This window comes from Varroa jacobsoni, unplaced genomic scaffold (genome assembly GCF_002532875.2).
Source record: "Varroa jacobsoni isolate VJ856 unplaced genomic scaffold, vjacob_1.0 scaffold_549, whole genome shotgun sequence".
NCBI lineage: Eukaryota > Metazoa > Arthropoda > Arachnida > Mesostigmata > Varroidae > Varroa > Varroa jacobsoni.
The window spans coordinates 180816-197597 of NW_019213451.1; the positions used below are offsets into that span (position 1 = coordinate 180816).

At 43.6% G+C, this 16782-nt stretch overlaps 1 protein-coding gene across 1 annotated transcript; it reads right to left on the reverse strand.

Moving 5' to 3' along the window:
• Nucleotides 1-3002: 3002 nt before the first annotated feature.
• Nucleotides 3003-16651, reverse strand: Tmem63 (transmembrane protein 63). Its single transcript, XM_022834794.2, has one exon. It carries the CDS (start codon nt 13597-13599, stop codon nt 10846-10848), a length of 2754 nt encoding a protein of 917 aa, XP_022690529.1. The 5' UTR covers nt 13600-16651; the 3' UTR covers nt 3003-10845.
• Nucleotides 16652-16782: the final 131 nt, after the last annotated feature.

The window sequence follows — 16782 nt, forward strand, 5'->3', positions numbered from 1 at the left end:
ATATATATATATATATGTATAAATAAGAAAATTTGAAACAGACAAAACAGGCTTTCGCCTACATTGGAAAGCTTCGGTAAATAAGGCCAATGTCCAATTTATTTAGCATGCTGAAGGCAGCTTGTATCACCGAGCTTAGATAATATCCTTTATAACACATTCGCTGAGCTTCTCGATCCAGAGGACGAGTATAATATGCTTGGTATAGGCAATGGCCGAACATGACCGTCAACTGACACGTACATATACGCGACCACATACATGGCCACCGAATGCAATGGTCACTGCTAGCTATGACACCGAACGGCTATTTAAGCGTACGTATCGATCAGATTGAGACTCTTACCATGCTGGTTAAATGACTTTCTACTGACTCATAGCGCACAACTATAGGCAAAGGGGTAAATATTTCACAACTACTGCACCTGAATGTATACATACTCGTTGCTCGTCAGCTGGCCAAAAAATGGAGCCATAATGAAAAAAGTTATCTATGATACAAGCTGAAAGAGTTAACCTGTGGCATCTGCCGAGCTCGTTTTAAGGAATTAATATCTAAGTATAGATAAGCCAGTCTGAAAATTCGGTACCACTTGTCAGCATGACCGTGCCGACTTTGGCCACTCGAACGAGGCGGAAGAGGTCACAGAAATGCTACCATTTGAAATTCGGCTGACGAAGTGGGACAACCTCCACACGCAATTTAGCGAAACATCTTCACTCTGAGTGTTACAGACAGATCCTTTAATCTAACATATGAACTATTTTTTCAGAGCCTACAAAAAGTACGAATGTATAAACTGCTTTCACTCTCGAATTCGGCAGGGCGTCTCCTTGATGTCTACGTCGCTTGTAACCCGTGGACAATCTCGAACAGTTTGCATGGACCCAATTGGCACAGTTTTATAAGAACTATTCACTTGTAACAATATAATAGTACTATTAAGGAACAATTATTATTCATATGAACGTTAGTCCTCGGATCGTTTAATAGATTTATGGCTAACTACCATAAACCGAGCGGAGCGTACAGAACAACAACGCGAAGGCTAGGTTTCAAATCACAGAGGTGGTTCAGTGTAGTGGTAGGTAGAGATTAATGAATGGATACTCTTCCCTGTTTGTTGCTGAGGCATTCTTCCATTTTCCTAACCTCGAGGGAGGTATTCTTACCGAGTTTTTCGGTGCTGTATCGGGACTGCGTTGAGGGACGATAAGTGAACACTGTGGAGACGTCAGACGTTTAGAAACGCTTGAGGGTTTTAGCTACCGATATTTGTTTCTCACGCTGCTTGCTTTATTTAGGATTGTCTCAGGCTCGGTGAAATCCGTTTCTATAATGGGGGAATCGCGCTCCTAACCCTCTAAACGTTAAGTAAAAGTTCCACAGCCTCAGCAGCGTTTTGATAGACTTGAAAAATAACTAAACGCTTTTGCTTTCACTCAACGCCTATGATAAAAACCTGTATGACCACTCCATGATGGTTGGTATTTATAGCCATATGAGAATTTTCATATCTATGTATGTGTGTATTATAGCAGCAAATTTTCCTATTATGACAGAGGAATTTCTATCAAGTGGTGAAATTAGCTAGCTAGCTTCGATGATCATTTATTTGTAACATGTATCTTTAATATCGACGCTATCAATGCCACGGTAAAGAAGTATCGATTTTACAGGGCCTGAAAGTCCAGTAAGTAAAAGTTTACTTACTTTCGAGCTGTTGCTCGGTATCGTGTAAGTAGTAACAATTGCGTAACATATATCGAATTCCATTAAAATTGGTAGGTGAAGTCGAAGAGCTTAGTAAAATCTTTCTAAATACAGGCCAACAACACCAAAGAGAGTCTACAGAAGCATTTAAAAAACAAGTTTGTGTCATATGAATTATGGGAGTCTTATAAATCTATAGGACTAATTTGGGCAGATGCTCTTAAGACGATACTACTAGCAGCAAGGGCGAACAAATAAAATTCGGCATAAATATAAATAAAATCGGCAAACATATATAATTTTAGTCGATATTGGAGCTCTTTTCCAAATTAAAAAAAAAGGTCCTGTTTAGTCTGGACTAAAGGAGCCCAGACTAAACAGGACTTTTACGCAGTTTGCATACTTTCGGTAACTATGAATCAATCAAATGTTTCAGGATTACTTACTGTACGAGAATTGGCCGAAGGCACACGCGTAAACGCGTGTGCCTCCTATGCATTTTGCATCGTTCCCGCATGGCTCCCAGTTGAGTATCAATAAGCTGCACCCTATATTTGTTTTCAAACAACTTACTTGTATAATTTCTTCCGGTCACGCTACAGGTTTGGGATCGATGACGTAGTTGATTCTTTGAAGGATTACCTCTACCAAAAGACAGGAGCTAGTCTTAACTAGAGAATACTAGTTATCGTTTCAACTTCTGTTTGCAAATTATGCTTTAGTGTTTTCTACCGAATATCATACCAATATTTCTACTCCGCTATTCTTTGAAAGGAATCAAAACCTGCTTCAAAGTATCGCTAAGCAGAAAAGCGTCTAGTACTTGGTTGTTCTCTAATAGCTAATCTCAAGTTATTTATTTTTACGCTAGTTCTTGAAGTTAGTTTTGAAAGATTATGCCTGACATTTAATGGACGCGTCCGTCAAACTTACTAAATCTAAAAATTATTATGAGAAAAGTATTCGTCTTTTAGACAGCTACATTCATCTACTTTCGTCTTCGCCGTTCAATAAAACTAGAAATTGGATTAGCAAACGCCGACATGACTCTACGCAGATCCAATATGCAATCGATACCAGCTTACTTTATGCTCGGGTGACCGAATTTAAGCCAGCAATAGCAGAATTGAATTCTCCGCATATTGCCAATTATCGAGTGTGCTGAGTAACCCTAACCTTTTGATGCTATTAAACTAAAGAGAATGCACCTTCCTGCTTTTCGACCTAATGATGTAAATCAAAACGCTAAAAAAAATGCTTTAAAGCAGCGAAAATGACAACAACTCCGTTTACTTTCCATGTTTTTTTTTATTTTTTCTCATTTTTTATTTATTTAATTTTCTCATATTGTCCCATTCGCACAGGCTTTTGCTCCTAGTAGTTATTATTTATCATTTAGTCATCATACATTTGATTCTTAGCGCTCTCACAAATCACATTCTTCCCTTTTATTTCTTTCCTTCTTCCTATGGTTTGGTGGTAACAGACCTACGAATACCGTCCGCCTCCCGTCGGCGCAAAAAACTAAACAAATCACAAAGGCGCTTTTATCATTCCAATCAGTGAGTAAACCCTTTCGGTTGGCGTTCCACAATCGAAATGAATTGATATATCTCTTTAATGATCTTTCGTGTCCTCATTTAAGGGTTGTTTGTGATCATATAGAACTTTAAATGAGCACTTGTCGTAATCCTTCCCGATACAGTTTTTGTTATTAGCCTTTGCTATTAGTTTATCAGCCCTGCCAATTTGTGAATTTCTTAGATACACGTTATATGTCCTTCGTCACTTCGCCGTCGTCACAGACAGCAAAAAACAAAAAAACCAGCCGGCCATTGTCACTTGCATCGTCTCGATGCCTCACTGCATTCACACATTGCATCCAACAGATCATTCTCCCTCATGTGTCATACGTTCATCATGTACAATCCACTCGTCACCTTCCGCTGAAATCAATCACAGGGACACACGGCATTGTCTCGCGGGCGCTCTCCTCTCCTCTCCTCTCCTTTCCTTTACTCCATGAAGAATAATAGTAATCGTACATGACTATACTCATATAATCCTCGTCGCAAGACAAAAGAAATCGGGCTAAACCTAAAACAACTCTTAGTCAATAATGACGGCTAGAAAAAACGTCTTTCGATTGAATTCGGCGAGAGAAGGGGTGACCAGTGCGCGCACTTCATCAAGACCTGCCTCCGCTGAGCTTCATATTAAACTTCTATTGGCCCAGTGGACATAAATACAGAGACACCCGTTGATTTGAACAAGCGCACATCAACGCATACAATATCGGTTCATGGACGAATTTCGAAGTTGCTTCAAGCCAAATTATTCTATCTTATAGATACGCTGAAGCGTTTGGTTCCTTCACTGTATCTCCCAGGGTATGTCAACTTATTCAGTCCAATAGGTAACTAAGTCTAATCGACGTTTCTGGGAGGGGTTCGGTGCGTGTGCACGGATAAATGTCTCTGACTTGTCTGATATTGTTTTCATTTTTATCGTCATTATTTTCGACCACATCAAATACCGTAGATTCCAATTGAGATTACTGACAGAATCCAGTCAGGTTATCACCGCAGTAGCAAGAACAGATGGATGCTAAAAAAACAGTTCCACTCTCTCCTATTTTGTCGTTTCTTGTTACTGTTATTATTATTATCTAGCTTCTACAGACCTCGACGCATCAAGCGCCTCAGCTTCTTCATTCTCCACAATCAGTCAATTGTGATAGTGTGACAGTACAATCTCTCTTGTAGTTTTTAAATAAATGTTGGCTATATATTCTATGCATTGCGGTTTTATATATGTATATTTATCTAGCATATGATGTTTCGTAAATGTACAATGTACAATCGAATGCTATGAAAACAGTGTTATATATATATATATATATATGGACGACCCTCTGAAGGGGAGCAACATTTGGCTAAGCAACGTGAGTTTCGCTTTTCACCTCTGTCCTTGTCACAGACCTGCTCAAGTCATTATTGTCAATGCTTTCAATTTCCTAGGACGATGATGGCCAGACCCTTCTATAGCCACCATAGGGGTTCTTATTATCTGCATTATCAAATCAGAGTTATTGTTGACTTTGCCATAATTGTCCATAATCTCTTTGTTTTACTGACCGCTAATCACTTTGCTATAGGTGTTCGCGCCCACCTAGCGCTATATGGTTTCACTAGATATTCAGTACACACACTCATGCCACAGGGTCGATTCGTGTGCTATTGTCTATATTTTCTAATAATTAACACTGTATTGTATTATGTGTCAGGAGAAGAATCAGGAGGATCAAAAATATGCAGAGGAAGGAAATACGAAGCCAATTACGTTTTGACAGCAACACCGACACGTACCGCCGTTCGGGTATAGCATTCAGTGCGCTCATCTACATATAAACGCAACGTCATCTCCCGTTCGCTATTGGACATACACATAGTTTCCCTATGTTCATGCTCAGGGCAATCGAAACTTTCTATTACATGTCTCTACGTATCAAGACAGAGTCTATCATTCGCTTTTGTGTATGCATATATGTCCTGCCTCGGCTTTACGTTTTTACCTTTTGCCTTTGCTAAATTGGTGTTCGTACTACCAGGAACTTCTCGCAGCTGCTCAGTTTATCTTCAGCAAAATTTGCATTATTAACAGAGTTGATCATATTTGTTGAAGGCTCCAGTTCGACAATTTTCTTCGTAATAATAACAAAATATTCAACGTTTCCTACTACACGTTTGTTTTATATAGTAATAATTACTATCACTTTCTTTACTGTTGTTTCTACTAATACAAATTATGACATAAACCTACGTCTTCCTTAACAATAACATTGCATATGTTTTGTTTGTGTTTATATGTCCTCAAAGTTGATATCTGCTTAGTAGTTATCTCTTAGTTAAACAAGAGGGGAGAGTCGGTGCGATTTCCTTTGACATTATTATTGGGGTTTTGAGAAAGAATCATATGGATCACCTTTTTTGGTTTGGGAAAAGAAGCCTCAGTGCGTATAATCGAAAGATAAAGAAAGTACGTCAGATCAACATCTAAAGCCTAGGTAATCAGTCAGAGAGGAAGCAAATTCGAAAGCGACATAGATCGGAGTCTGGAACACCTCACCGCGCAATCGGTACCTGCAGGTTGTTCTTGCTTTAACTTTGCTACTAGACCATTTCATTATTCGTTATGCTATGCTTTACATTCGCGGGCCATTTTCAATAGTAGCACAAAAATACGAGTCGAGATAAAATGCTACCAGAACCAAGCAATAATTCTCTACACAAGAGTAGTAGAACCAGCTGGCAATGGCCTAATTATCAATACACTGATACATAAACCTTATTGTCATCGATTAGTCTTGAGAGCCGTATAGTTACTTAATAGCAAGCGAAGGGTTTGTAAAATGTCACAAGTTGTAATATTTTAGAAAAATAGTAGTCAGAAAAATATTTCAGCCAAATCTTGAGTTTTTCCTCCCTCTACTTTTAATCGTTTATAAACGTTAATACAATGCAATGGTAATTCTGCGTCACTCTGCCAGACGCGTGACGCTTACAAATTCAGTTGTCCAATACATTATCTTCCAGAAAGGTTCAAGTAGATCTTGCTGCTTCCGAACCAGATCTTACACCTGCAGGATTGCCGTACGTTTAACTCTTACGTAACCGTTAAGCTGCGTATGCCCAAAACAATCTTCCAGACAGAGATAAGTTAACATCTATAGATTGGGAAACTAAGGCGACAATAGGGAAGAGGGCGATTGCATGGCACGGAACAAATCACGGAATAAATAGGTCGGGCCGAGTGACGCGCGCTCAGTAAAGCGTTCACGTATTAAAAAAGACGGGCGATGCCCGAAGGTCACCATTTTCGAATAACGATCCCACAGTAAAAATCCTTTTTATGGAGAAATTTACACGAAGGGAGAATCCATCCAAATCACAGATAAACTATCTCTCATCAACTACTCCAACGTCTAAACTCGTCCGAATTAAGAATAGTATATATTAGACATGTATACACATATATAGCGAACGATTAAATTTATCATAACTTGCACGCATTCAATACTTTCTATGTAAAATAAGCTATGAAAATAATCATTTCAGGATTATGGACATAACATTATGCCCATTAACTTCTTCTCAGATAGAATTATCCCTTACATCAATTCAAGGATAAATTGACTATGCCTTAAAAAAAGAGACAATCAATAAAATACATGAAACGCTCAAAAGGACTCTCAATAGCGCAACTTTTCAGGTTGACGCTCTCTCAGGTAAAAGAACTCAGCGTACAATTCTGCTCTCCCGTTCTTCGAAATAGCAAAACAACGTCTTTTCAGACCCATCCATCAACCGGACGGTATTCATAATCAGTTTAACATGTTAGCTGATTCTCCCAAGCCCATTTTTATTTTACGTGGCTGCCTTGGTCTAGAATTATTATGAAATTTCGTTTTCTACTCTATTTCTACATCAGCGTATCAGCAATATTAGTTTCCCTAGCTCAAAAATGGTCAACAGTACAAACGATAAAAAACCGCTGCAAAAAACCATTTATCTGACCCACTTGAAGGCCTTTCATGTCTGAATTTGAGGTCGTTTGTTGTCGTGAGACACAATCACGACATTTCTCTTTTATCCATCAATTTGTAGCAATAGCTGAATCATCAGCATCCAACCTTTCTTCTCTATATACGTATACACAAATATATAGTTAGCATATACAATCATTTCATAATCAATTCTATAGATATATAGACCACCTTAGTGACCTCCAGTGTCTAGTGTGATGTACGTTGCTTAATACAAGAAGCTTTGACAGAACGAGGTGAAGGTAGTAAAAAGCGAATGATTGAAGAATAAATAAAGTTACAAAAGAGAGACCCCGAACAACGCGTCGATGGCAATACAGATCACTATTCGATAACACACTTTAGTTTCAACTCGACAAAACATTACGTCTACCACAGTAAATTAAACTTACCCCATTTCAAAAAGCATAAGGGAATCCTTACATATAAGACCTCTCCCGAAAATATCGCTCGCAGGAGGCATAGTTGGTATAGCGAACAGTGACTGTGTTGTGCTACTTGACGTATTCTGGATGTAAAATGAAGATATACTTGTTGAAAACGTACCGTTTTGCTGCCGAGAATCTCAAGGTTTTCAATTACAATTCGTGAGAAAAACTGAAATATTTAATAGGAAAAATGATTCAGCCGATCGAGCCCAATTGTGAACATCTCGCGTTGTATTGGGTGTTTTTTTTTAGAAGCACCCGGGACAGCAGACAGGGCTTTTACTGGGACTAAAAGCTAATGATTTCCACCTTAAAAAGAACTGATGTGAAAAATTTGTCACACCCGAAATCCTAGATAAGAACCAACGGCGCTGAAGTTTCATTGAGAATGAATCGTCTGCATGGCAATATTAACCACGTTTTTAAAAACACCGTCTAAGCATCACTGTAGCTTTACTCAACCGCCGTCAATATCGTTGTATTGTACATACAAAGCAAGAAAACGATTTCACGCATGCTACAAAAAACGAACTGTCTTTCCCATCAAGCTTCTAACCTAAATTTAGCGAGATACTTGCATCAGATTTTTTTGAGGCCATGCTGACCTAATAAACATAAACGCTTATTTGCCAAATCTAGAGATGCGGTTTATCCTTCACCTCAGAGCCCAGCAAATGGTAACTAAACATAGCCCTACAAACTCACTGACAGATGTACCACACTCACACGTACACTCTTCCGTATGCTAACATCTAAACACATGCCAAACTTCTGGCGTTACCAAATACATCACGGATTATCTACATGACGTAGCGGATTCTTCAGCGTCGTGTGGTGTAACTCAAGTCCTCATTGTCACCTCACACTGTTTTTTTTAACAGCCATATTCACCCACTGCTCATGTATTCACAAATCGCATCGCAGAAGGTCCATGTCACACTCATCACCAAAAATTAAAGGTCCACTCACGATGTCTAGGATGTTTATATCCGGAGCAGCTTAATGATAGTCCGTAACGATACTATCTGGTATAACGACACAAGTACAAGTCGAGTGTGATTAAATGGAATGAAATCAATAACAGTATTAGCAGTTAATAGCCTACTATAGCGTTTCATTAACGATCACATCCTGTGGTATTTCTTCAGCAATATTGTATTATTTTTCGCACCTTCTCAGTATTTTGATAATTTCCTTTCTCCCGTTCGCTTTTTCTCTCCCTATTCCGTACTTTCTACTGCTACGATATAGAGGTTGTCATCCCCATTACACCATAACCTTGAACGGCAATCGCAGATAATCCGCTTACGGAATTTGTCGTCCACTGCATTTTCACCATTCGATTAGGTACGTCTTTACATACATCTCTCCCGGTCTGCCCGTCGAATCAATTTTGCAATCCCCGCCATCTGTTTTTTTACTGGTTTGCGTTTTTCTGAGTTGTTGTATTGATGTGGCTTGCTTCTCTTTAGCACTGCTTTTCCATGATGTAACCGCCGCTACATAGGCTGATTTTGCATTTCCTCGTTCTGTAGTAGCAATCGCACCTGTATTTGTCTTACCTCTACGATACATTACACCATATATATATATATATATATGTATATATATATATATATATATATATATACATATATGTTTCTCATGTGCTTCTTTTACATTTTCTTTTCTCCTGCTATTATCGGTTAGTATAATAATTATCATTATTACAGTATGGGTACCGCCATTCTGTCATTCGTTCCTTCTTCAGCCGGCTCCAAACCTATAGCGGAGAGCATTCGCTGTGCGTTTTTTAGCTACGACAAGAACCATTCGAATTAGCCATGGTCATTAACTGCTTTACAGTTACGTTGACAATGTCTTATAAATAGAGCTATATGTGTGCTATGTAGATGTATGAATCTTGAAAGGCTTGCGAAGGCAGTCAACTCGTTTCATTTATAGCCGCAACTATTAATAGCTTGCTGGTTCGTTAGCTTATTTTGCGTTTGCTTCCCTGTCTGTATATGAGCGAGGTTGTCTGTCATCGTTAGAGGTCAGGTTCGAATTTTTTTGCACGCTTCCCTTATTTGGCAACCACATGTGGATACGTACAGATCAAATAGTCGTCAGGCTGCTCCTGCTGTAGCAATTTGTTGTTTCGGGCGTCATTGTCACCAGATGCTAGGCCAAGAGAAACTACGTTGGCCAGCGATCACTTGTGAAAACGTAAGTGGGTGTCAATGAACTACCCGCCAACCAGTTCCTCGTCATGCAAACGTTGTTAGATGTGCGCCACGAGGGTATGCAGGGTTCGGGATCGCATGGTTTCCGAATGTCGGACTTAGTCACCAGTCGATGACAGTCAGAAGCGTCGAAGCATCTCAGCCGTTACATGCGCCCTGGCGAGCTCCAAGACCTCTGCGATTTGCAGATACTAATAATTATCAGATTTCGCATATACTAATAAACAGTGTAGCGTCGAGTTCTCTGTACTTTCGGTTGTCATCGCCTAAACTTTAGTTAATTTCCCCTTAGTGCTCTTGATTCAGAGGAGAGTGTCGGTGGTTGCAAGCATTAGTCCGCACGGTAAGCCATCGGTCAGAGAGGATCAAACACGCATTCCACCTGCAGATGCTGTATTGACAGGTGCCATTATGGCAAACGCCTGCAATTCCGCCTATGAATAACGACCGGTGCCAATGCGGAGTGATAACTATGACGATATGGTGGCCGTTATGTTAGTTTTAACGGCTTTGTTTGCCTCAAGTTTACCTTAGCTGCAGGCAGAGCACTGACATTGTAGCTCCTCATATATCGTAATTATGGCGGTAACAGATATATTAGCTAGAAGCTTACAATGATCAGTGAGTTGAGTTTGCAATTTGCCGCTGCAGCATTCGTTGGCTTATTGTTTATGGGTGTGTGGTAAATGGCAATGTCTACGATCTGGGATGTTTTCCTCGTTTGCATATGGAGCGACTCACTCTTCGGTTGCAATCGTAGCAGTGGCGGCGGTGGTAGCGATGACATGACACGAGAAGCTAAAGCTCGACGGGGTCCGGCAGCGAGTTCGACCCCACTGCGCAGCTCTATCCCGTCGAGAACTTCCTCAACTGTCAGAAGCGCTGGTAGTTGTTGACATGACCATTGGCTGTCAGCACTACCCTACGCAATTTCTCCTCTTCGGCTTCGGCCTCCGTAGAGCCGCACTCTTCCTCGGTCGTAACCCCCACGTCCTCGCAGGCCAACGAAAATTCGACCCTTTCGGAGCCCGCCGATAGGAGATCGTTCATCGAATGGCTTCGAGGCGCGATGGCCAGTTCTTGTGTGGATCCTGATATACCCGATGATCCCGGACCAGCCGGTAGAACTCCCCCGGGCATGCCGCTCGCGGCAATTGCGGACGCATCAGTCGCATTATTACCGTGTTTGCCGAGATGTATACCGCTATCACTTTTCGCACCGGAGCCGTAAAGCGGCAGGTTCCCGGCAGACTGCGACATATTTAAATTAGGAATGGGGCGGCTTTTCAACGCATCCGGTATATACGGATTGTCCCGGACGCGCAAGCCCGTTTCACGTGATCGTCGCCGCTCCAGCGTTTTTTGCAGTTGGCGAACGTATTTAATAGGTCCAAAATCTCGAAAGCACTTAATCATGGCCTGGCCAAGGAAAAGGCAAAAGGACATCATGAATATGACACACATGACCACGGTATACATGGACGCGTCCGATTTGAAGTAAAGGTACATAAATAGTGCGAATTGAAGGAGAATCAGCGAGATGATGACAAAGTCAATCGCTGTTGCATGGATGTATTTGTTCGTCTTCGATGGGTTATAGACAAAATAGATATTGTATTTGTCCACGTAATGCTTGAAACAGAGATACAGAACCCCGAACGGAGTGACGAGCGGGCACGGAATCGAGTAAACCATAATGATAGCAAACATGAGTAAGTACCAAGCGTAATGGACACCGAAGTAGAACTCGAATAATGAGTTTCGTTGAACGGCGTACTGCTCAGCTTTGGACCGGGATAGGCACGTGTAGATTAGATACAGGCAGAGTTGTGGAAATCGAATTAGCTCCATTGTTGTTCCGACAAACGACGAGGTGATCACATAGTTCACGAAGAAGGCCCCACTGTCAGGGAGATAGAGACACTTCCAGACCTCGGTCGCGTTCCGATATTGCATGAGACGGCCGACGAAACTTTCCGCGCTTGATAGTCCTAGTGACGGCAGGATTAGGACCATGAATAAGAGAAAGATAAAAATCTTCTTCATCACCGAATGGTTTCGTGACGATCTGGTCCAGTGCGCTATAAACAGATCGGATAGCGTCACCATTGCCGGCATGAGAGCAGCCACGCACCAAAGCATTACAGTCGGCAAAAATTTCTCGAAGAAAGGATGGATACCCATTTGGATGTTGAGAATTGGCGAAAGCGACGACAGGATGATGAATGGCGTTGTCAGAAAGAAGAGAACAATAAACAGAAGGAAGTTAATGAATACAGAACGGACATACCACGCCCATTTTCCTACAGACAGATTCTCCCAAAAAAGGTCATTTGGCGGTGGGGCAAACATCACCTTCCACAGGTAGGGTTTCAGTTCACGTGAAAGGGTGGACTGGCTTTGACCCGGCACGTAGCACTGCCACTGTGACTTATGGTCCTTGCAAACGAGCATGGCCATCTCCTCGGAGTCAAACGTAATAAACGCGAATCCCACTGGATTCTTCAGAGCTCGGCGGCGTTCCTCGTCGACCCGTTTCAGCAGCGACTGTTCCTCAGCCCGATAATAGTCCAGAGCGTCTACTTGTTCACATCCGAGATAATCACCGAGACAGCAACACCGACCACAAGTATACGGTCGCATCATTGGCCGTTCGTGGGTCGCAGCAATTCGATTTTCGCACCACAGTCTCGCTTGGGTGGCAGTCTCGCGTTGCGCCACTAGATCCATGAGTTTGCGTATGTCGTACGCGAACTGGATGTCTTGTATAATACACTGTGGGTACGCTTCAGCAAAATGCTGCCGGAATAGCTCGGCCTTACAATGCCGTCGCGGCACTCCAGCAATCATGAGGGTCCGACCGATTCGAGGTTCCTCAGCATGTATGTGCAGTCGCGTCGAAAACCGCCGCATAAACACGACGCCGAGCGGAAGAAAGACGAAGGATAAAGCGATGTGAACCCAGAGGCTTTTCGAATCCTTAGAAATGTTTGCTATCGTCGTCTGGGCAAACTTGTTGTTCAGTTTAGATTCAACACCGAGCGCGTTTAGAGGCAAAATTATCGTGATAACGCAGATACAAACAATGAACACGAACACGATGATGTGTCGCTGAAATGTTAGATATTGTACGGCGTCAGGTCCGTTCTTCTTGAGTACATGGCGATCTTCAATCTTCCAGATAGCGTGAATCCACGAAAAGAACGATGTGGCACGGTTAGCGTTCTCCAACGACTCAAGACTGCCATCGTCGTCGTTGTTTGTGTTGCTGTCCGCCGTCAACGCTGTGCCAGTACGTCGACTATTGTTGGTATGATGGCGAGCAGAACTGTTCGCGCTATTGCCATTCGGCACAGATCCGTTCTGTTGCTGCTGGTATTGCTGGCCGTAAAATACGTCCGACCACCTTTCGGACCGATGTACAAGCGCCATGCGGGCGTAGTTCTTCGCTGTCCGATTCACCACCGAGTACACAACGATCAGACACATCCAGGCGACGACGTTCATAAGCAAGTTCTCAGGGATGCCCTGATAGCCTGGTGCCAACGTCAGCGTGAGATTGCGACTGCGCGCTAACAAAGCGCACTGCACCTCCATACGATCGAATCCACCGATTGTCGCGGCCATGGCGGCTTCGACCGTTATGCGACGTCGGCAGCAGCTCAAGCTGTCGTCGATCTCTGGATGGCCCAAAGCGGGGCGCGGGACCGCTCTCGATCACCGTGTTGGGCTCCACTCTGGTGCAGTCAAACGACACAACGATTCTTCACACAGCGGTACACACATACATACAAGTCTACTGCCACCGCAAAACAGGCTTACCGTACCTTACTTCTAGGCCTGTACTGTCGCACTACTTTTGTATTTTTGTTGTTTTGCGCTCACTGCTTGGTCTCAGTGTTTATCTCACCGCAGGCGACTAGCCGAAGCCGTGGAGGTGGACATCGTTGTCCTTGGGTCGTCGTTGTCGGACACCGTCCAGCAGCTGTCCAAATGCTTCAGACACGACCGAGTGCGGTCCAACGTGCGCTACGGATTCAGTTCAGTTGCTTAGTTTGCAGAACTAAAGTGTCAGACTCGATATGTATTCTACTGATGTCGATGATGGCCGGTGTACGGTAGCGGACCGGTTGAATGCGGTCGTTTCTTTCCCACTCGCTTAAAAAAACCTTTGCTCTGCACAATAGGCAACAGCGCCGCCACTCGTATAGCACGGGCTGTCTATATATTGTATATTACTGCCGTGAGCAGTTAACAGCTATAGCCCGGACAGACGGGCCGACAGGATGACTTACTTGCTTGACGTAGCACACCGCTGCCACATACACATAGGCCGATGGGACGGGTGCTATACTAGTCGAATCACTGTTCTTGAGTCAGTGAGTACAGCTGCAGTCGTTGCAGCGTTGGTGTCGGCTGGGATGTTACTGCTGCTGTTGGCGACTATTGGTAGCACCACTAAATGCACAAAAGATGGATAAACCGACCAGCGGCCGAAGTACCCGATCAAAATACCGACCGTCAGAGCACAGCCCACAGCCAAGGACCGTCGTCGCTTGCGGCCGACAACAGCCCAGCTGATGGGCAGCGCCCAACTCTGGTCACTAAATGCCTGGATTGACTCTGTTGCGCTCGTCCGCGTTCACCGAGCACCGACTATCTTTCCACTACCTTCGGCGAGCGCCGCGGCCGTTGCATGATCGTTATGTTGTTTCTTTGTGTTCTTCGTCTGTCTATCCGTTTCTCGGGTCCGATGATCGTCGTTGACGCGTTCGTCTCACCGCGCTTTTGTTTGGTCGTTATTTTTAGCGCACCAGCATTCAGCTCTGTTTCCGGCAGCTGACTAAGCTAGTCTCTTAGTTTGTAGTGTACAGTTTCGTCTGATATACTTTGCGTTGTAGTAACAACAGAATCATATAGCACAGGAAGGTAACACGCACTTCGCCGCGATTAACCGTTACTGTCAACGCACATTTACGTATTAGCATCCAACAGTAGTAAACTACAGCGAAAATGTTGCGAAATGGCACTTAAACAAACAGATCCACGCCACATGCAGTATCCACTGCTTGGCTCTTGCTAAAGATTGTCGTTCGTTTCGAGGTGAAACCGGGAAGTGGAGTTGTCTCGGGTACTGTTGCTCCCGTGAATGAGATTCACGTTGTGTCGTTGGCTCGCTCTGATCTACAATGTACACTTGTTAGAGCGACACTCGCAATTTTCCCCCTCTCACAACAAAAACAGCTTGGGTATAGAACATCGAGGACAACCCGACGGAACTCCGTGGCAAGCTTGCCCACTGTTGCTGCTGTTACTAATATCACCAATGAATATCCAATGTATTGTCACGGACATATCAACTTCCCCAAGCAGATTCACTCCACAGACACCATTCACACGAACTAGGCGCTGCTCATTGTAGCTCAATGTAGCAACAGTTGTAAAACTGTTGCTGTCTGTCAATGCAATCGACAGTTTCCTGACGTCCTGTTCGATTCTGACGTGATCGTGCTTACTTGTGGCTGGCTCATGCAGGATGCGCTGTGCGACGTGTATATATTTTGTAGGGCGGTCCCCGGAACAGCATCATTAGACAAGCTCGCATTGCCTTAGCAGTAGATTTCCAGTGTAGTTACAAACTCAAGCCAAATCCGTCACATCAACTAATGTTTGCCTTCTTTCGGCTCACGCTGCTACGTTGTCAACGAGGCTAGAACAGCCAGCTAGCCAGTCGCTAGAACAACACGCACAAACGACGACGACCGATGGCTGTGACGGTGGTCACGTAGTCACTGGTATACACGCCTCGCACTACAGCAGTTGCTGTTTTTTTCCTCCAGAACAGGACGGAATTGATGCTTTGCTCCAGCCGCCTAAAAAGTCCCCAATTATACCGGAGGCAACGGCGCTGCTTCTGTGACGTACATCTTCGAGAAACGTTTGTGCGGCCCGAAGTTCCAGTGAGTGAAGACGATTAGATGTAGGGGGAGGGAAAGGAGGCTCCACTAGATCGACGAAATTCACTGTGTTTCTTGCCCCCTTCGCACTCGCCTGTGTTTGGGTGTTGTTTATTTTCGCTGTGACTACTGCCACCGTTGCTGTTGCATAATTAACGGCGTCGTATCTACTTATCCGACATGAGTTACTGTGTTGCTGCTGCTGCTCCGCCAATTAGACGTAGCCGTCAATAGTGTCCACTGTCGTGATCATTGCAGACGCACTATTGTCGGTCGAATTGCCGCGGCGCTTGTCTTGATATCGTCAACTGCCTGCTTGGCTCACTCGCTCACTTATCGTCGTGCCAGTGGTAGCAGCACCATCTGTACCCAATCAGTTACAAACGCTGTGCCTGGCTCTGCCGTGCAGGCTGTTTCCTGTCTCGAGAGAAGACAAGATGGCCACCGTCGCTAGCCATAGGCGCTATCTCTACTCCGAACGGGGAACTGGTCTCGCCCTATTGGAAGAACAGCACTAACGCGTTTTGTGACAGAAAATGAAATTCCGTAGCCAATCGGGCACTGGCTGCCTAGTATTATCGTACCTGTAATTAAATCTATGACAAATCAATTGAAAATCTCTATGCCAGTGGTTTTCTTCGACTTGTTGCTATGGAGCCGGCGTATCGCGATTCGAAGTCCCGCCGCGTCCATCCACCTGTACATGGTGTATGTGTGTGATGGAGGGAGAGGGATTATTATCAGGGCTGCTGTTGCTGTTGCCACAGCCGAATGCGAGCAGCGAATCACCGATGCACCGGAAGGCGGGGACAATTTGCGGGCGGATGAAAAGGCGACGTCAGAGACTAGAACG